The sequence below is a fragment of the Artemia sp. Qi Xiang Cuo genome, chromosome 16 (assembly GCF_049724085.1).
Source record: "Artemia sp. Qi Xiang Cuo chromosome 16, ASM4972408v1, whole genome shotgun sequence".
Taxonomy (NCBI): Eukaryota; Metazoa; Arthropoda; class Branchiopoda; order Anostraca; family Artemiidae; genus Artemia; species Artemia sp. Qi Xiang Cuo.
The window spans coordinates 50,029,700-50,051,632 of NC_142809.1; the positions used below are offsets into that span (position 1 = coordinate 50,029,700).

At 37.4% G+C, this 21,933-nt stretch overlaps 1 protein-coding gene across 1 annotated transcript in view; it reads left to right on the plus strand.

The window, feature by feature from the left end:
• The window catches only part of LOC148943048 (FERM domain-containing protein 4A-like), a 168,184-nt gene that overhangs the window by 79,883 nt on the left and 66,368 nt on the right, over window positions 1–21,933 (plus strand). Inside the window, exon 7 of the mRNA XM_089101957.1 lies at window positions 17,571–17,715. Within this exon, the coding sequence (XP_088958083.1) occupies window positions 17,571–17,715 (145 nt within the window). The remainder of the gene's footprint in view (window positions 1–17,570; window positions 17,716–21,933) is intronic.

Consider the following 21,933-nt stretch of genomic DNA (forward strand, 5'->3'; position numbering starts at 1 on the left):
ACAGACATAAATGTGAGAAAGTTCCTGTTTTTTCATTCTCACTGACAAAAACCACAAAACAGACATAAATTACTCTTGACATCCATGAAAAACATCAAATAAATTGACCCACACGCATAACCATCCAAGAAAACATCCATAAATGTGACAAAATTCCTGTTTTTCAAATTCTCACTGACAAAAACCATAAAACAGACATAACCATCCATAAAAACATACATAAATGTGACAAAATTCCTGTTTTTTCAAGTGAGAAAAATACTGTTTTTCCATTCTCAGTGAGAAAACCATAAACCACGTGGTCCCGTTACGAGTAGCACCTCCCTCTCTACTGGTTTAGTCGTCCCCTCCCTGAATAATTCACATTTGGAAAACTCACCCCCTGGGAAAGTCCTCCTCCCTCCAAGAACATTTTCTTTTTCTGCTGATAATTCCCCCGCGTTAAATTCCACCCAGCAGAAATTTCCCAGCCGTGGAATATGCTCCCCCAAACATATTCCCCTCAGATAATTTTGGATATTCATAAAAATAGAAGCCGAAACTTTTGCTCAACTTTTTAGGTCAGAAGCAATGCTATAGCGTTAACTAAGTAAAGAGCCATAAGGGTTCAATGAATTATTACTTATTTATTTTTCCAGGGGCACTTTATGTAGAAGAGGTGGTCGCATAAACTTTGGAACGGGGTTCATTGATTTACAAATTAAAAGTTATAGTGCCCTTGCACCAGGGGCGGATCCAGAATTTTTTTAGGGGGGGGGGCAAAATAGGTTGATCCGATAAACTTGCGTTAGGAGCAAGTTTAATTAACGCAATCATTCGTTAATTAAGTAAAATACATTACTTTAGACTACATTAGGGGGATTGGGCTAGTTGTCCTTCAGTATCTGTTTATTCTTACAGAGTGAACAAAAACTTTCAATTTCCAATAAAATGAGCTCTCCCTGAGGTTTTTACAAGCATCCCTTCCATTCGGAATAATATGAAGTAATTGGAGAACCTTAAATTACAACCCTTGTCCTGAGGGCTGGGGGGGAGTTGTCATTCTCAAAGACCTAATTTCCAGAACTTAAAACTACGTTTAATAAAATGGCTGTCTCAAAATTTTGATTGAATGTTTGGGGAAAAGGAGGGCGTGAGACTGGGGTTAGTTGCCCTCAAATCACTTTCGACTATTAAAAGGGCACTAGCCCTTTGAATTTCCAATCGAATGAGCCTTTTTGAAATTTTTACGACACCACCTTCTGTAAAAACCTTATATGCGCCCAGGATACAACTCAAAACCCTTGCCTCGAGGGTTGTTGGGGAGTGTCCTCCTCAAAAAAATATTTTCTATCTGAAAATCAACTAGGCTTAACAAAATGGCTTTCTCAAAATTTTGATTGGATGTTTTTGGGGGAACGATGATCGTGGGGGGGGGGGGGCTAGTTGCCCTCCAATCACTTTCGACTATTAAAAAGAGCACTATCTCTTTGAATTTCCAAGCGAATGAGCCTTTTTTGAAGTTCCTACGACAACGCCTTCTATAAAAACCTTATATGCCCCCAGGGCATAACTTAAAACCCTTGCCCTGAGGGTTGTGGGGGAGTGCGCTCCTCAAAAACATATTTTCTATCTGGAAATCACCTACGCTGAACAAAATGGCTGTCTCAAAATTTTCATTTGATGTGTTTGGGGAAATGATGGGCGTGGGGGGGAGGGGGGCTAGTTGCCCTCCAATCACTTTTGACTATTAAAAAGGGCACTAGCCCTTTGAATTTCCAATCGAATGAGCATGTTTTGAAATTTCTACGACAACATCTTCTATAAAAACCTGATATGCCCTCAGGGCATAACTTAAAACTCTTGCCCTGAGGGTTGTGGGGGAGTGTCCTCCCCAAAAATATATTTTCTATCTGGAAATCCACTATGCTGAACAAAATGGCTATCTCAAAATTTTGATTGGATGTGTTTGGGGGAATCATGGGCGTGGGGGGGGGCTAGTTGCTCTCCAATAATTTTCGAGTATTAAAAAGGACACTAGAACTCTCGATTTCAAATCGAATGAGCCCACTTTGAAGTTTCTACGACGACCCCTTCCGTATGGAGTGCCTCTGGGAAAAAAATAAATAATAAAACATTGGAGCCGTATGGCCTTTACTATAGGCAACGCTACAGCGTTGCCTCTGAGGTATCAAAACTTTGGTGATCACTAGATCATTCATGTCATCGTTAGCTGACAATTTATGAATAAACACAGAACCCACTGCGGCATTCACGTCATAATTTTGTGTCGTTTTTTTTAGATGGGATGTTCAACGGGGTTGTCATCACGGTCAGTTCCTAAAGTGCTACATTGCCCAAATTTGCGTGCTACGTAGCGATTTTCGGTGCTACGGTCAAAAAATTGACTGTAATAGTACTAAAATAACATTTTTGGGCTGCAGTTGGCAACCTTAAGTACGTGCTACAGTTCTATACATAAGGAAATAGTGTTAAAATAGCACTTTCGTGCCACAGGTGGCAGCCCTGGTGCTCAAAACCTCCTGTTTAGGGTTTTATATGAATATAGTATATGAATATTTTATATGAAGTATAAATATAATAACAAGTTTTCAAGTTTTTTAGAAGTTTTCAATAAGGAAGTAGTATTGATGAAAAAATTGAGTCACAGTGAAAAAAAAATTACATCAAGGCATAATGAACAAGAAAAACAAACCAAGAAATTTATAATAGCCGTTTTGTGTCCCGTGAATAACAAGGAAACTGAATACCGGACGTCCTGTTTTCATATTTATTTCCTCTTATATTGTTCTTTTTTTCAACAGAGTCTTCAAATTCATTAAGGTGATAATATTTTACCGCTTGAAAAAACCTATTTAATACCCCCTTTAGAATTGCTATGAGGCCAGGTGTGGATTTTGCCCTGTTAATATGGAGTGATTTTAACTTTTTTTCTGTGGGTCAAAACCTAACCATTCTGGGGGGTCCGGCCCCCTAGAATTTAACAAAAATACATTATAACAAGATATTCTTTTGCTGGTTTAGGTGTGCTTGCTCATTGTTGCTCTGTTTCTTTTTTGCATCTTCAGTGGAAAAATCTTCCCCACACTTTAATCTTCGTGATAGATAGATAGATAGATAGATTTATTTTCCATATACCAGTAAAATAATTACATAACAATCTACAAATCCCCACAAAGGCTCCATGGCCTGTAGGAGGGGGATTATGAAAAGATCAAATAAACATTAAACATTTAAACGCTTAAGATTTAAACAATATAAACATAACAATAATATTTAAACGTATAAACATAAGCATTTTAACTTTTAACATGTAAATCATTTGCTTAATAAAAAAAAAAAAAAAAAAAAAAAAAAAAAAAAAAAAAAGGAGAGTTCACTAAATAAGTTTTATCTAGCTACAGTGAATCACAACATCTATAAAAAAAAGGAGAGTTCACTAAATAAGCTTTATCAAACTACAGTGAATCACAACATCTATATATATAAAAAAAAAATTAAATGAAAAAAACTATTGGCAGCAGGCAAAAGTAAATAAAATTAATCACATGAAAACAAATATTTTTTTACTAGTCTGTTGAAGGTGCCAAATGAGTGGCATTCTCGAGCCGAATCGGGAAGGGTGTTCCATGTCAAATGACACGCAACAAGAGGATTAAAACCGAATCTTATTGTTGGTGTATGGGGAATTTGGATATTTAGAGAACTACGGAGTTGATAATTTGACCGATCAGATACAAAAGAAGACGTAAATCTAAGGGACCTAGGAATATCACCCTGGAGCTGAAGAAAAGCGAAAGACGCACAGGAAAGAATATAAAGTTTTTTAATATCAATTAATGGTTTGTTGCCGAACTATTTACATCCTGGATAAGATTTATAGCTTCATGGTAAGTATTCGAAAGTCGTTTGAGAAAAGAAGGGAAAGTAGAAATCCATATGACTGAACAATAGGAAACATAAGAATGAATTAAGCTATGAAATAGGATTCTTAAAATTGGCCCTGGAAATATATGTTTTAGTTTTCTTAGAATACCGAGGTTTCTGCATACCTTCATTTTAATCAAATCAATGTGGTGTTTAAAAGATAAATTTTCATCTAGGAGGATACCTAGTAAACGGACATGGCCATCCTTTGGTCTACTAATAAAGCCTTTGGATATAGGAATTTCAGATAATTGAGGACAAGCCTGGGATATACGAGAAAAAACTAAAAAACTAGTTTTAAAAACATTTAAGACAAGAGATTTGGCATCAAACCAAATTGAAACTCTCTCGAAGAGGTTCACTAACTTTGTACGAACCTCATCCTCTGTTCTCCCAGAAGTAATAAGGGTGGTATCATTGGCAAAAGTAACAAGAGAATCCGAGGTATGCAAACTATAGTTGTGGGTAAGGGAGACTGTTGGATGACATAGACGACAGCAATAAAGAGAATTTTTATTTCTAACTGCAAAAATTAGGTCATTTATATAAATTAAAAACAGTGCCGGCCCTAAAACTGACCATTGAGGGACCCCCTGGTTAACACTTGATGGTGAGCGAAAAAGTGGATCAACAGAAATTATTCTACCAGACAAGAAAGACTTGAACCAATCAAACGCACTACCTCTTACGCCAAGATGAGAGAGTTTAAATAGAAGGAGACTGTGGGTTAAAGAATCAAAGGCTTTACGAACAACCAGAAACAAAGCAGCAGGAATCAAATGGGAATCTATGGCAGAGTGAAGATAATTCAGTAAAACTGCACAAGCACGCTCAGTCGAATGATTTGCTCGAAAACCAAATTGAAAATCGTGAAAAAAATCTTTAGAAGTAAGAAAACGATAAAGACGAAAAAGCATCACCTTCTCGAATATTGTTATGAGAATAGACCCTAAAGAAATGGGCCAAGTGTTGGAAGGCTCATCCTGTGTCCCCCCCCTTCGGTAATCTTGTTCCTCGAGCATGCTCGATACTACTCGGGAAAATACCAGGACGAAAGGAAAGGTTAATAAGTTTTGTTAAGGGAGAAATAATGGAAGGAAGCATGAACGTAATTACTTTAGTAGGAATATTATCAGGGCCAGACGACGAACAATTTTTCAATCCCATAACAATGTTAGCTATTTCTTTCTCCGTCGCTGGTTCCAAAAACATTGACTTCATACAAGGTGGCCCAAGATATGACCTGAAGTTGGATCCTGAAGGAGAAGAACCAACAGCCGAAGCGGTCCTTTTACCAATATTCGCAAAATATGAAGTAAATGCATCTTGAACATTCAGTTCACCTTCGATGATTTTGCCATCGAGATCCAAAAAGAAGGGGTTGATGGAGACTGAAAAGAGGGCCTAAGCACAGAATTTATAACCTGCCATGTTTTTCGTATATCTTTTCCACAATCTGAAAAACAATTAAAATAAAACTGGGACTTGACCTTTCGACACACAGAATAATAAATATTTCTATAAATTTTAAATCGCTGAAAGCAAATAGGATATTCACGGTGCTAGGGATATTCACCCCTCCCCCTCTCTGTGGAAAAAATTTCCCTATATACAAAATTGAGCAGCCCCAGAGAAAGTACAAAATCTTTTATACTACATTTTTTTAAAGATCCTATTAATGCTTTCACAGAATCAGGAGTTCACGTTCTTCACATCCCAAGCTAATTATCTCTGAGTCACTATATATCTGTGCCTACAAATACCATACTACGATGGAGAGACAATCCTTGATAAACTAAAATAGCAATGAGTCGGTTATAAATAGCCTTCGGAAGGCCACCAGAACGAACAAAACCACAAAGAACTATACTTTATTCAAAACTCGGTGAAATTCTGTGCCGTTTGTTAGACAATATCATCCTCAAGAAATGCCACTCCTCAAGGTGACCCAGCAACGTTGTTCATAGTTATGATTCTGGTTAGGTGAACTCGTGAAAGGTCCGTTCCATCACCTCTATGAGGTCATTTAGGCCGGGTTTGTCTTCCAAGCATCGAGACTGAGAAAGTAGACTTTTGAGAAGTGTTGACCCATAGCCATATTAGGACGCCAGAGTAGGATCTGCTTCTTCTGCATGGCCTATCCCCTGCTGTGCATTTTTAGGGTTGACATATTATGGCTCCTTCTAATTGCTTTCGTGCAAACTCATTTTAAATTTTAAAGCGCCTAGTTCAACATTTTAATTTAAATATTGAGTTAATCGTTTAAATATTATTATTTCCTGAACTAACCAAGACCCTTTAAGTACCCCTCCCCCCCCCCAAAAAAAAAAAGAAGGCAACCAATAAGTTAGTATTAGCAAAAAAGTGTCTCAAATATATATCAGAAAATATCATCAAAGTTTGAATGCTGAAGATTACTCATATTTAATTGAATTCATTATCGTGAGGGGGGTCTAACTCTCAATTGCTTCCATAGTCGGTTGCCCTTGGAATAAAGTACATTAGAGGTCAGGGGAACATCTCGTTTGCTTCACAAATTTTGTTTTTGGATTCAAACTATGTTTTAAAGACAAATGGAAATTTTTATGTGGAGTATATGTCTCTGGGATCTGGCATTGCTCATCTGTATTTCATTTTCTCTTGTAGATCCTGTGCGTCTCTCAAGATCTAGTGTCGCTCGAAGTATAAAAATTTTCACTTTTTATCGTATTTGTCTTTGCAAAATTCTTTGTATAAGTCTTTTTAATCCGTTCACTGGCAAACAGTGTGACATGTTGAGCAGTTTTGGCTCGGTCCCAGTAACAAAAGCTAAAAAAAAAATTATTTGATTGAATCGCTGAAGTATAAAGCTACATTTGATCGGATTGTGCTACATTTGATCAGAATCATACTTTTGAATCATAGGCAGCGCCATAGCGCTTCCTAAGTAAAGAACGATGTGGGCACAGTGTATTATTTTTTTTTCTTTGTCCATACCCGGGCACTTCGTATCGAAGAAGTTGTCGTAGAAACTTCGAACAGGGCTCATTCGATTGGATATTGGAGTGGCTAGTGCCCTTTTTAATAGTGGAAAGTTATTGGCGGGCAACTAGCCCCCCCCCCCCCCCACGCCCATCATTCCCACACACACATCCAATCAATATTTTGAGATAGCCATTTTGTTCAGCGTAGTTGATTTCCAAATAGAAAATGTGTTTTTGAGGATGAAACTTCCCCACAACCCTCGGGGCAAAGGTTTTAAGTTATGCCTTGAGGGCATATAAGAACGATGTTGGCACATCGTTTTTTTTCCTTTAGAGCAGGTCACTTCGTATCGAAGAAGTTGTCGTAGAAACTTCGAAAAGGGCTCATTCAATTGGAAATTGGAGTGGGTTGTGCCCTTTTTAATAGTTGAAATTGATTGGAAGGCAACTAACACCCCTTCCACGCGCACCATTTCCCTAAACACATCCAATCAAAATTTTGAGATAGCCATTCTGTACAGCGCAGTTTATTTTCAGATAGAAATTACGTTTTGAGGAGGACAGTCCCCCACAGCCCTAAGGACACGGGTTGTAAGTTATGCCCTGGGGGCATATAAGGTTTCTACAGAAAGCGTTGTCGTAGAAAAGTTAAAAAAGACTCATTCGATTGAAAATTCATATGGCTAGTGCCCTTTTTAATAGTCGAAAGTGATTGGAAGGCAGCTAGCCGCCCCCCCCCCACACGCCCATCATGCCCCCAAACACATCCAATCAAAATTTTAGGATAGCCAATTTGTTCAGCGTAGTTGATTTCCAGATAGAAAATATGTTTTTGAGGAGGATACTCCCCCACAACCCTCGGGGCAAAAGTTGTCAGTTATGCCCTGGGGGCATATAAGGTTTTTATAGAAGGCGTTGTCGTAGAAACTTCAAAAAAGGCTCATTTGATTGGAAATTCAAAGGGATATTGCCCTTCTTAATAGTCGAAAGTGATTGGTGGACGACTAGCACCCCCCCCCATGCCCATCATTATTCCCCCAAACCCAAACACCCCATCATTCCCCCACAACCCTCGGGGCAAGGGTTGTAAGTTATGTCCTGGGGGCATATAAGGTTTGTATAGAACGCGTTCTCGCAGAAACTTCAAAAAGGGCTCATACGATTGGAAATTGAAATGGCTAGTGCACTTTTTAATAGTCGAAAGTGATTGGAAGGGGCAAATAACAACCTTTCCATTCCCACCATTTCTCCAAACACATCCAATCAATTTTTTTAGATGGCTAATTTGTCCCACGACGTTCAAAGTTCAGGAAATTATACCTTTGAGCGGGACACTCCCCCGAGAGTCTTCAGGGCAAGGGTTATAAGTTATACCCTGGGGGCATATAAGGTCTTTATTGAAATCTTTGTCGTAGAAACTTAAAAAAGGGCTCCTTCGATTTGAAATTCAATGGGCTAGTACCCTTTTTAATAGTCGAAAATGATTTGAGGGCAACTAACCTTCCTCTCACGCCCACCTTTTCCCCAAACACATCCAATAAAAATTTTTAGATAGCCATTTTATTCAACGTAGTTGAAAATTTTGGAAATTAAGTCTTTAAGGATGACAACCCCTCCCCCACAGCCCTCAGGGCACGGGTTGTAAGTTATGCCCTGGCGGTATATAAAGCTTTTATTGAAAGGTTTGTCGTAGAAACTTCAAAAGGGCTCATTCAATTGGAAATTGAAAGGCTTAGTGCCTTTTTTAATTGTTGAAAGTGATTGGATAGCGACTAACGCCCCTCTAACGCCCACCATTTTCCAAAACACATCCAATCAAAATTTTGAGATATCCATTTTGTTCAACGTAGTCGAAAGTTCTGGGAATTAGGTTTTTTAGGATGATAGCCCCCTCACTGCCCTCAGTGGAAGGGTTGTAAGTTATGCCCTGGGGGCATATAAAGTTTTTATTGAAAGTGTTGTCGTAGAAACTTCAAAAGGGCTCATTCAATTGAAAATTGAAAGGGCTAGTGCCTTTTCGATAGTTGAAAGTGATTGGATAGCGACTAACGCCCCTCTCACGCCCACCATTTTCCAAAATACATCCTTTCAAAATTTTGAGATATCCATTTTGTTACACGTAGTTGAACGTTATAGAAATTAGGTCTTTTAGGATGATAACCCCCTTGGAGCCCTCAGTGCATGGTTGTAAGTTATGACCTAAGAGCATATAAGGTTTACATAGAAAGTTGAAACACACGGGGACACTCGAGAACGAGACAAGAAACGGGGACTAAGTGAAGAGGAGGACACTCCCCCAGAGACCTCAGGGCAAGGGTTTTAAGTTATGCCCTGGGGGCATATAAGAACGATGTTGGTCATGGTTATAAGTTATGCCCTGGGGCATATAAGGTTTTTTTTGAAATCTTTGTCGTAGAAACTTGAAAAAGGGCTCATTCGATTAGAAATTCAAAGGGCTAGTGCCCTTTTTAATAGTCGAAAGTGATTTGAGGGCATCTAACCCCCTCTCACTCTCGTCTTATCCCGAAACACATCCAATCAATATTTTAGATAGACATCTTATTCAGCGTAGTTGAAAGTTTTGGAAATTAGGTCTTTAAGGATGACAACCCCCCCCCCCACGGCCCTCAGGGCAAGGGTTGTAAGTTATGCTCTGGGGGCACATAAGTTTTCATTGAAAGCGTAGAAACTTCAAAAGGGCTCATTCAATTGGAAATTGATCGGGCTAATGCCTTTTTTAATAGTTCAAACTTATAGGATACCGACTACAGCTCGTCTCACGCCCACCATTTTCCCAAAGACATTCAATGAAAATTTTAAGATATCCATTTTCATCAACGTAGTTGAAAGTACTTGAAATGAAGTCTTTTAGGATGATAACCCCCTCAGAGCCCTCAGTGCAAGGGTTGTAAATTATGCCCTGGGTGCATATAAAGTTTATGTAGAAAGTTGTTATAGAAATTTCAAAAAGGGCTCATTTGATTGGAAATTTAAATTGCCATTTTTAATAGTCGAAAGTGAGTGGAGAGTAATCAACCCCCATCTTACGCCCACCATTTCCCCAAAAACATTCAATCAAAGTTTAGAGATAGCCATTTTGTTAAACGTAGTTGAAAGTTCTGGAAATTATGTATTTAAGGATGAAAAACACCCCAGAGCCCCAAGGGCAAAGGTTGTAAGTTCTGCCCTGGGGGCATATAAGGTTTTTATAGATAGAGTTGTCGTAAAACTTCAAAAGAGGCTCATTCAATTCGAAATTGAGAGTGCTAGTGCCCTTTGTAATAGTCGAAAGTGATTGGAGGGTAACTAACCCCCCTCTCACGCCCACCATTCCTCCAAACACATCCAATCAAAATTTTCAGATAGTCCTTTTGCTCAACGTAGTAGAAAGTTCTGGAAATTAGGTCGTTGAGAATGACACCCCACCCCCCAGCACTCAGGGCAAGGGTTTAAAGTTGTGCCCTGGGGGCTTATAAGATTTTTATTGAAATTTTTGTCGTGGAAACTTCAAAAGGGCTCATATGAATGTAAATTGAAAGGGCTAGGGCCATTTTTAGTAGTTGAAAGTGATTTGAGAGCGACTACCGCCCCTCATGCCCAATATTTCCCCAAATACATCCAATTAAAATTTTGAGATAGGCATTTCGTTTAACGTAGTTGAAGGTTCTGGAAATTCGGTCTTAGAGGATGACAACCATCCTAACAGACCTTAGGGTAAGGGCTTTAATTTATGCCCTGGGGCATATAAGGTGTTTATAGAAAGCGTTGTCGTTTCCAAAAGGGCTCATTCGATTGGAAATCGAAAGGCCTAGTGCCCTCTTTAATAGTCGAAAGTGATTGGAAGGCTTGACATTTTTACAGTAAAGATCGATGTGGGTATAATGTATTATTTGTTGTTGTTGTTGTTTATACCAGGGCGCTTCGAATCGAGGGAGTTGTCGCAGGAACTTCGAAAAGGCCTCATTCGATTGAAAAAAGAAAGGGCTGATGCCCTTTTTAATAGTCGAAAGTGATTGGAGGGAAACTAATCCGCCTCTCATGCCCACCCTCCCGTTTGCCCATTATGTCTAAAGCTAAATTTTGCCTTAAGATTAAATCAAAATGCACTGTGATAATGCTAATTCCCAATAAGGCATCTCAGCAGTATTCCAATAACGACTGAGGGTATTATGTTCAAACTTTCGGGGCTACTTCTGCTCTTAAAATTTAACCAAATCAAAATAGCGTAAGTGTATCAAAGCTATCAAAGAAGTGAACAGGTTTTTTGCGAATGGTATAAAGTTTTCCATTCAGGTCAACTAGAGGAGGTATGAAACTAAATTAAACACTACTATTTGTGTCCAGATTTTTGAAAGGGTGTATGTTCTTAAAAATTTCTGAAAATTTTTCTCCAGCATATGAATAGCAGGCCAAACTATAAAGTCTTAAAAAACGAAAAGATTTAAAGTGTTATTTTCTTTTTCCCTGAAAAGACTATCAAACCGTTCGTGGTAACGAACTGTAAGTAAGCAACCCGGCTCAATGGTAACCGAAACTATAGAAAACGGGTTTTTGATACCAATAGATACATCAAAAGAATCAGATTTCTATGCTGATTTCAAATATATAACTTTCATCTGGTTTAGTGCTACCCATCAAAAGTTACTCGCCTGAGAAAATTTGGCTGATTTTCAAAAAAAGGGGGAAAGACCTCCTAAAAGCTACAGAACCTTAATGAAAATCACACCATCGTATTCAGCGTATCAGAGAACCCTAATGTAGATGTTTCAAGCTCCTATCTACAAAAATGTGGAATTTTGCATTTTTTGCCAGAAGAAAGATCACGGATGCGTATTTATTTGTTTTTTTTTTTTTTTTTTGTTTTTTTTTAAGGGGTGATTGTATTGACCCAGTGGTCCTAGAATATCGTGGGAGGGCTCATTGGAATGGAATTTAAAAGTTCTAGTGCCCTTTTTAAGTGACAAAAAAAAATGGAGGGCAACTAGACCCCCTCCAACGCTTAATTTTTCCCCAAAGTCACCCGATCAAAATTTTGAGATAGCCATTTTGTTCAACATGGTCAAAAATATGATAAATATGTCTTTTAGGATGACTTAGTCCCCCGAAGTCCCCAGGGGGAGGGCTAAAATTTATGAACTTTACCCAATGTTAACATGTAGTTTTGGTTATTGAGACGTATAAAGACGTTTTCAAGAGGGTTTTTTTCTGGTAGTGGGAGGGCAGATTGGTTCGGGGATTCTGTTGGAGGATCTGTCCATGAAGGAAGTTTTATACGGGGAAAGGAAATATCCATGAAGGGGGCGCCGGACTTGCCAGCCTTATTTATTGGTTATTGGGAAGTATACAGACATTTTCAGGAAGGATTTTTTTTCTGGAGGGGGGGGGGCTAGAGAAGCGGGTTACTCTGGAGAATCTTTCCATGGAGGATGTTTCTTTGGGTAAGGGATATTTCTATGAATGAGGCGCCGGATTTCCAAGCATTATTTAAAGAACGATCAGAAATTAAAAAAAAACAAGTTTTTTTAACTGAAAATAAGAAGGAACATTAGAACTTAAAACAAACAGAAATTATAACGTATTTGAGGGGGTTCTCTCCCAAGTCAATACCTCGCTCTTTACGTTACAGTTTTTTTTAGTGCTTTCAAAAGAGCTATCTATTCTAATTAAACGGCCTTTGTGATTCAGGGGTTTGTGAATCAATTTTTTTTTTTAATTTTTAACGTAAAGAGCGTGGTTTTGACTACGGGGAGAACCCCCTCATATACGTAATAACATATACGTAATAAAAAAACAAGCGAAACGGCTCAATAGTAATCGAAACTTTTAAAAAAGGAATTTTGATGTCAATAAATGTATCAAAAGAATGTGTTTATAATGCTGATTCTAAATATATAAATTTTATTAAGTTTAGTATTAGTCATCAAAGGATTAGAGCCTGAGAAAATTTACCCGATTTTTCAAAGAGCGGGGAAACATCCCCTACAAGTGAAAGAATTTTAATGAAAATCACACCGTCAGATTCAGCGTATCAGAAAACCCTATTACATAGGATTCAAGCTCATATCTGCAAAAATCTGCAACTTTGTATTTTTTGCCAGAAGAAAAATATACGAATATAGAAGTTAGTTACGTAAGTTAATTTGTAAAGAAATCCATTTAGCAAAAGAAAAGTAAAATTTTTATGCAAATTTTGTTTACTTATTCAATGACGCTTAGCCAAAATAAAAGCTGCATTAACTAAAAAACGATCAGAAATTAAATAAAAAAAAACAAGTTTTTTAAACTGAAAGTAAGGAGCGACATTAAAACTTAAAACGAACAGAAAATTATTCCGTATATGGAAGGGGCTTTCCCCTCCTCAACGCCTCGCTCTTTATGCTAAAGTTTGACTCTGTCTCACAACTTTATTTTTTAAAGCAATAAAAAAACTTTAGTGTAAAGAGCGGGGCGTTGAGGAGGGGACAGCCCCTTTCATATACGGAATAATTTCTGTTCGTTTTAAGTTTTAATGTCGCTTCTTACTTTCAGTTTAAAAAACTTGTTTTTTTTTTTTATTTAATGTCAATATAAAACGAACAGAAATTAATTTTAAAGAAACATTTTCCACAAAATAAGTTTTTCAAAGAAAAGTAAAGAACTTGGGTAGTTCAGGAAATGCAAATGAATGTGCATTGTCAGTTTAATATACATATACTGATATTTAGTAATCAAAATGTTAATATTATTTGATTTATTAAAGTTATAAAAGTAAAAACATTTATATTTTTTTCAGTAAAGTGCAAATTTTGTTCTGGCCTTGGGAAGGCATAGGGTTTTTGCGCTCAACTTATATTAACTTCTGCTCGTTTTGAGTTTGTCAGTTATTTATTGTAATTTCTGTTCGTTTTGGGTTTCATTCATTTATCGATGCTGATTTGTGGTAGTTTCACGCTTGGTAGATGATTTGATTTTTGTTCATTTTTTGTTTAATAGAGTTCTTTACTTTTCTTTTAAAAACTAATTTTGTGGAAAAAGTTTTTTTTAATTAATTAGGGTAAACGATCGCTTTTCGGATAGATCCCTTTTTTATATTAAAGACAACCATTTTAAAGAAAATGGTAGAGCCAAGGAAATGAAACAAGGGAATGAATCCCTTTTGACTTTTTCAGAGTCAAAAGGGGTTGGAGGACAACAAGCCACCACCTAAACCTTTTTTCACACCGCATCTGATCAAAATTTTGAGGTTGCCGTTTTGTTCGAAATAGTCCAAAGGACAAATAACCATGCACCCGGGTTTGACAACCCCCTTCCAACCCCTGAGGGCTGTCGGCATTGCCAGTTGTCCATTGTTATGATACAAGGTTCTTAAGGGTTGGGTGGTCGTATAAACTTTAGAGCGGCTCATTCAATTGGAAATGGAAAGTTCCAATGCGAAACGCCGGCTCCCCCCTGAACATCCTCTGAAAATTTCAACTAAATACCGTCAGCTGTAAGTTAACAATGGGCAATTTGCATTGCTTGCAGCCACTGTTCCGGGGTCTGTGGGGGGTTTTGTCAACTCCAGATGCATAGTTATTTGACCTTTGGACTATTTTGAACGAAACAACTGTTTAAAAATTTTGACCGGGTGTATTTGGAGTATACAGAGCGCGGGAGGGGAGCTGGTTGCCCTCTTGTCAGTTTTGACTGTTAAGAATAGTATTAGAACTTTCAATTTCCAATCAAATTAGCCCCTTCCGAAGTGAAAGAAAAATATACATTGGAGACTTATGGCTCTTTACTATAGGCAATGTTTGAGCCTTGGCTCTGGTCTTTGTTATTATGGTGATCATCTTGTCTTCTTTTTTTTTTTTTTTTGCTGCGGATGTTTTGCTGTTTATAAGCAAACACCACACTGCTCAAAGTCGGGGCAGGGCTATTCAGCGAAAATGTATATTTGAGCGACACTTCCAGCAAAGGGGTTTCTTGCTCTTACAGCGTGCTTTTCAGTTATTACTGTAGACTCATGGTAATGAGATAAATTTTAGAGAACGGACTAAATTTTTTGCTGCCTAATTATCTTATCATATTGTTATTGATTGGGCTGACCTTGGTTGTCTTTGCTGGGACTAGCACGGAAATTCTGCAAAATGAGGTGTCGAATAAAGCATTCGTCAGTTAGAAAAAATGTTGACTTGCGAAATGTTGTCGATCGTGAATAAACATCCAGCTTGCAAAGACGTCGCGAAGACTACTTCTCTGGGAAGAAGTCGATGAAAGTTTTTTGACAGCGGCAGGACACTTGACATTTTCAGCAAAATAAAGAATATTATATTTTTGAATCATTGATAGTAATTTCTGTTCCTTTTACGTAGGACTTTGTTTCTTCTCATTTAGGTTTTAACATGGCTCTGTGATTTTCTTTGAAGAACCCTTTTATGCAAAAGTTTATTTGTTCAAACAGGTCCTCATTACGATCTGTGTTTCATGTCTACGAAAATGTGGATTTTTTTTCGCCAGAAGAAAGATCACGGATGCATGTTTATTATTATTATTTTTTTTTTTTTTTTTTTAGAAGGTGATTGTATCGAATTAATGGTCTTAGAAGATCGAGAAAGAGCTCATTTGAAAGGAAACCAAAAGTTCTATTGTCCTTATTAAGTGACCAAAAATATTGGAGGACAACTATCCCCCTCCCGCGCCCATTCCCCCCCCCCAAAGACATCCGATCAAAATTTTGAGATAACCATTTGACCCAGCATAGTTGAATAGTCCAATAAATAAGTTGGTACTTACGTGTTAATGCGATCACAATTTGTTCTTGATCTCTAATGAAACCGCTTGTCTATTTCCACTCGGAGATAATCAGCCTAGCCTGAGCGAGATGAAGTACTATGCAGGCATATTTTAATTAAATATTTAACATATAAAGGTGGTTAGGTTAGGTGTTTAATATAATGCGTTCTAGGTGGCCTGTGTTCCATAATTATCTGTTGTATTTTCCATATTAACTTCACTTCTTTGGTGGGGTCGCTATACACGTAAGTACCTTTAAATCCCCTTATAGTCCCTGGGGAAACAGCTGTAAGTCGCACAATTTGTTCACAAGCCTAGTATATACTATTTGGAAATGTACCGCCATTTCTTGGGGTGAAATTTCCTGCCTGGGGGGAGTTTTCTGCGGGAGAGTTTTTTTGGGGAAGGAAGTTTCCAGGGGAGATTTAGCACGAAAGGGGGAGGGTAAGGGATTTCCTAGTTTGATATGAAAAACGGCCAGAAATAAGAAAAAAGAAGTTTTTTTTTATCAACTAAAGGTTAGAAGCAACATTAAAACTCAAAAGAACAGAAATTATTCATTATAGGAGGGGACTGCCCCTCCCTCAATTCTCGTTCTTTACGCTGAAGTTTGACTTTTTGTCGCAATTCTTTAAGAAAGACTGCTCAAAAACAAGCGCCATTGAATTTAGAGAGAAATATTTTTGAACAACTTTAAAACTTTAGCATAAAGAACGAAAGATGAGGAAGGGCCAGCTCCCCTCATATACGGAATAGCTTCTGCTTTTAAGTTTTAATGCTGTTCCTTACTTTTAGTTGAAAAAAACTTGTTTTTATTTTGTTTTTAAATAAATTTTATTAGGAAACCAATTAAGTTTAGAATAATGTACGTTCATCTTGCGAAATATATTTATTTTTCAACGACGATACTTAAGACGATGAGAGATAGAACTAGTGGCGATTCTAAAAACAATGATTGGCCTATAAAAGAACAAAAACTGTTACAAAATGGTTTTGCAATAAACTCTCCCGACGCTTCGACAATTAGTGTAAGTTGAATTGTTTAATGCTTCCTTAATCTTCCAAAAAGGCCAAGGAATCTATTTTCAGCCCAATTCAAATTATCAAAATCCTCTGTTTTGGATGGACTCAAATTAAAATTTAGAATTGTTTACAACGGAAATGTACCCGGGGACCTCTACGTTTTTTTTATCCCTTGGGTTCACTGAAATTCTTCAACAAGTGTTGGTATTTATATGAGGGGGGGGGGGGTATATTGAAACCTCTTTTTTTCCCTCAAATGTTTACTTAACTAAGAAAAGCTTGTTCTTATATAATTTTCCTCACTCTGGAAGTCTGAAACCCCTTAAACCCACCGCTTGGGTATTACATTGGTTGTAATTCCGTACTTGTAAAAAGCCCATGAATTAATAAAGTTAATTGAAATTTTCTTTTTAATTTTTGCAAAAATCTGTTAACACACTGCTATTTCTTATTTATATAAAAACTTTCTAAATTGATGAAGTTGAATTACGCTAAGATTGGTGGCTGTGAAGTACTTATACGTATACACTGTACTACACTACACTTTTATATAGCCTTTACACTTTTATTTCGTGATTCTTTTGCGTATTTAGTTATGATTGTTTAGTTTAGGTGATTTTTGCTTATTTTACCTTTTATGTTTACGATGTCTCAGGTTTTTCGTTTTCATGTTTTTATTACTCTTTTTGTTTTAGGCGTCTTTCTTAGTGTAAAAAAAAAAATTATCACTACGTTATATTAGTATTGTCATACTTTTTCTGTCTATTCTTGTTTTCTTCTGTTTACGATGTCATAATTTTTGTTTGTTATTTTGCTCTTCATTTATCTTTGTGTATTTTTTTCTGGTCAACCAATAAATTGTCAGTACATTTTTTGCCTAATACTGAACATTTGTTTTTCCAGTTATTTGAGTATTGCCGAGGCACTGCCTAATTACGGCGTTCATTTCTATGAAGTAAAAGACAAAAGAAACGTTCCCTGGTGGCTTGGCGTCAGTTTCAAAGGGATTGGCCAGTATGACCACACAGACAGAAAACGACCACGGAGGGTAAGATCTCTCCAATATTCCAATCCATTCTATTTATAGGTCATTGAAAAGGATTACGGTTGCATCATAAATTCATTTAAAAAACGATAAATTTATTAGAAAAGATAAATTTATTCAATCGATCAGATCGTTTTATTAAACGTTATTTATTGAAAAATCATAAAATTAAAACTCATAGGTTATCACAAGAAAATTCATGATTATTTTATAAGTTATATTGTTAATGCTCTTGAACTTCTTTTTTAAAGATCAGATGTTCGGAATAAACTTGTTTTCATAGAATGATAGCCTACATGAAAAAATTTTTGGAAGAAAATGAAGATAAAAGCACGAGTACCAAATTTATCGGTTGCCAGACATTCGATCAGTTGGACGTCTGTACTATAAAGCTTTTGTCTGTAAGAAAAACAATGTAATACATACGCAGGTAAACCATTAACAGAAATGGCGGCAATCAGTGGGGTAAATTGGCGGCTTTTGTGCTTTATTTTCTCTTTTTCCCCCCCCCCCCCCCAGATTTTGAGAGCCGTCCTAGCCGAGTGGATTGGTGCGCTGGATTTAGGATACTTTTTCCGAGAGGGCGAGGGTTCAAATCCTAGTGTAGCCAATTATTTGGTTTGGGACGGGGGTCAGTGGCGTTACTCTGAAAGCTCAGCCTGAGTCGACATAGTTGTAAATGGGGACCTGGAGAAATCTGGGGAAGAAAAACAGGAAGGGTGTGCGAAAGCAGAGGATGGTTGGACCCCAGACCCCCATTGCACTTCCTGGCTCAAGGGCCAAGAAACGGAGATCAGCACTGACGGTAGGGACTGTAAAGTTAAGTGCCGTATTCTTTACCTTTACCTTTACCAGATTTTGAGAAATATCTTTTTCAAGGGGTGGTATATTCATTGAAAAATGCAATTTTTAGTATTCTTATTGAAATAAAAAAAAAAATGATTCGCCCCCTAGATTTTTAGAAATATAAAGCCCCGCCCCATTTCCGTGAATTGATTCCACTGGCGGCAATATATTGCATTAGAGAAACACATCTAAATAATTGATTTTGTGTCACTCAAACACCTCTGTGTGGCGCAGGCCCCACAAATGGTAAATGACAGTATTTTGGTAGGTCACGGACAGGACGTGCACCGTTTGGGTTGACTATACGTTAGAGCCTTAATTTTGAAAAAAAAAACATTTTTTCATGTGATTGGTGTTACATTCATACGCATTTAAATATAAAAAAGATCATGGTAGTATTGTAAAAAAAGATCATTGGTAGTATAGTATGACGCCATACCTTGTATAAAATGTGTTGTATTCAGACAATATTTTCATTAGTGTAATATGATTAGAGGGCGAACCGAAAATGGTTACCAAGTTCATGATTTTTTAAGCTTCTTTCGGGTGAATACACATAAACTATTGAAAAAAAATGAAATATCACGAGGGGGGCATCAATATTTTAGAAAAGCCGAGGTAAGGCCCAAAATCTTTTGGGAACCACTAGGTTAGATCAATACTGGGCTTAATGCTATGTAAATAAATTGCCATAATTATAGCTCGTTCATTTTTTTTATTCGCATTTATTTCCTAAATATTGAGATAGAAAAGTGTGATATTGTATTCAGTAAAGTGTAAATCATGGCTTAAAGCCAGTAGATGAGCGTAAAAGCCACCTAATTTTTGTAATAATTTATGTCCATCATAAATGATGGTTATCATTTATGATGGACATAAATTATTACCTCCCCACTATTTAATTAAAACTATTGTAAATAAACGAAAAAATAAATAAATTATAATCTGATATATATATATATATATATATATATATATATATATATATATATATATATATATATATATATATATATATATATGTAAAAATAGATAAATAAATAAATAACTGAGTTAAAAATAATATATTGATAAACAAAAATATAAAAGAGAATGATAATAATAAATCCAGTCTTCATCACTCTTCAGTACTCAACGCCCCCTCCCCTCCCCACCCTGAACTCACATAATAAATATGAGATGTCAAAGTTTGACCTCTCATATGTGCCAATTGCTGCTCGTTTAATTGTAAAACTCGTTATTATACCGATTGTATGGACCCTTGAAAAAAAAGAGCAGTCCTTGTAGCCCCCTGGGAACTTTTCCAGTAACTTCCTTTGACTTGTAGTTAGCTCCCTACCACTCATGTTCTAGTTCTGGAAATACAGTCGACTCTCGCTCACTCAAAATTCAAGGGGCCACGATTTTTCTTCGAGTTACGTATGGTTTGACTCATGTATAGTTCGAGTTTTAGAGGTCATTCTACATAAAATTCGACTCAGAAAGCTAAGGAGGTATAGAGGTGACCCAAAGGAAGATTGGAGTTACAGAGGTACAAATTCGCTAGATTTACTCCCTATAGCCACTACAAAGTTAAGCCTAACTTTATGTAGGCTATTAAAGACTTGACTTTCAAATGTCAAGAATAAATTTAGTTTGCTAGGAAATAAATACCTGAGCATTAGCAGAATCTAATACAAACATATTAAAAAAAAAAAAAAATAAAAAATATCAAAGTTTACACGTTGCCTCCTGCATACCGGGGTTTCGACTAACAGGGGTCCGTTGTAAGACTTCGAGATACAGAGGTAAAATTTGACTGAAGTTAAAGGTTGAAGTAAAGGGAAAGTTAAATGACGACTTATAGGCTATACTGAATTTCAAGTTAAAGAGGTAATTTTCGGGTCACTTCGACTTACAGAGGTAAAATATAACCGCAAGATTATTTCGAGTTATGCATGGTATTTTCTTTGACTTAAACAGGTTTTTCCAAGGGGGTTGAACATAATCAGAGATATCATGGATTCGAGTTATCGAGAGTCGTCTGTAGTTTACTTTATAATAAAATAGACGTAAACATTAAAAAAATTCCAAAACTACCTAAAAAAGGGTTAGGAAAAAAGAATATTCAAAGAAGAAATCGTGATCATAAGCAATGAATGCTACTGCTGCTACTAACAACTCACCGCATCACCGATTTGCCTGAGGCCAACAGCTGCGCACGCTCCTCCTCCATCCCAATCTATTCAAAGCCCCGTTTTTACACCCTCCCAAGAAGGCTCCATTTCCCTTAAATCTTTCCTTACGACATCCCCCCACCCCATTCGGGGACGGCTTTCCTTACGACATCCTCCCCACCCCATTCGGGGATCTTTCCTTGCGACATCCTCCCACTCCTTTCGGGGACGGCTTGCTTTTCGCTTGGTCCTAGACAGTTGGCCAACAAGGACGATCTTTTGTAATCTCTCATCCTTCATCCGCGAAACATGTCCTAGCCAACTCAACCTTTGTCTCATTATAGCCCTAGAAAGTGGGATTGAACCAAATTTTTTGCACAAATTATTTTTTGAGATACGGTCAGTCAGTCAGGTATCCAAAACATTCCGTAAGCAACTTCGCTGGAAAACATCTAGCAAATCCTCCCCCATTTTTTGGAGCGCCCACGCTTCAGAACCGTACTTGACCTCTGTCATCACTGTAGCTTCTAATATTCTAATCTGAGTTCGCAGACTTATTTTCCTACTCTTTCAAACTTTTTTCAGCTGTGAAAAAATACCCTGGGCCTTGATTATTCGGCTTTTAACATCTTCACCGCACCCACCGTCTTTACTATAATACCACCTCGGTTAGTGACGCTGTCCACTTGATCGATCTTTTCGTTACCCAGCGTCACCTCTTCACCTGCACTTATTCCTTGACTTAGCAACTTGGTCTTCTTCACATTTATTTTCAGACCTTGCTATCATTTTCATCTAGGATGCTTACATCGTCAGTATGCTAAGTCTAGGAGAGTTTTACTTCCTCAATTGATTTCGTGTTCTCCCATTGCCTTTGATGTGCTCCTTAGGACAAAGTCTATCAAAATAGTTCGTCTAAATGGGGACGCAACACTGCTAAACTCTTGATTTAATACGAAGGTAGCTACTTTCAAGGTACTATTGTAGGAGGGGGGGGGGGGCTGTAAATAGCAAAAACACCCTGTAGGTTTTTTAAAGTGTGTACGACAAGGTGCAAAAACTTGATTGTGCCATTCAACCTGTTGATAGTCCTAGAGCAGCGGCATACGCAGCTTGGGGTCGTCCAGTCCCTCCGCGACATCCAATCAGCTTGGGGACGTCCTTGGTCCACGTCTGTCCCTGAAATGTCAATACTCTTACGATATACGACTTGTTTTTT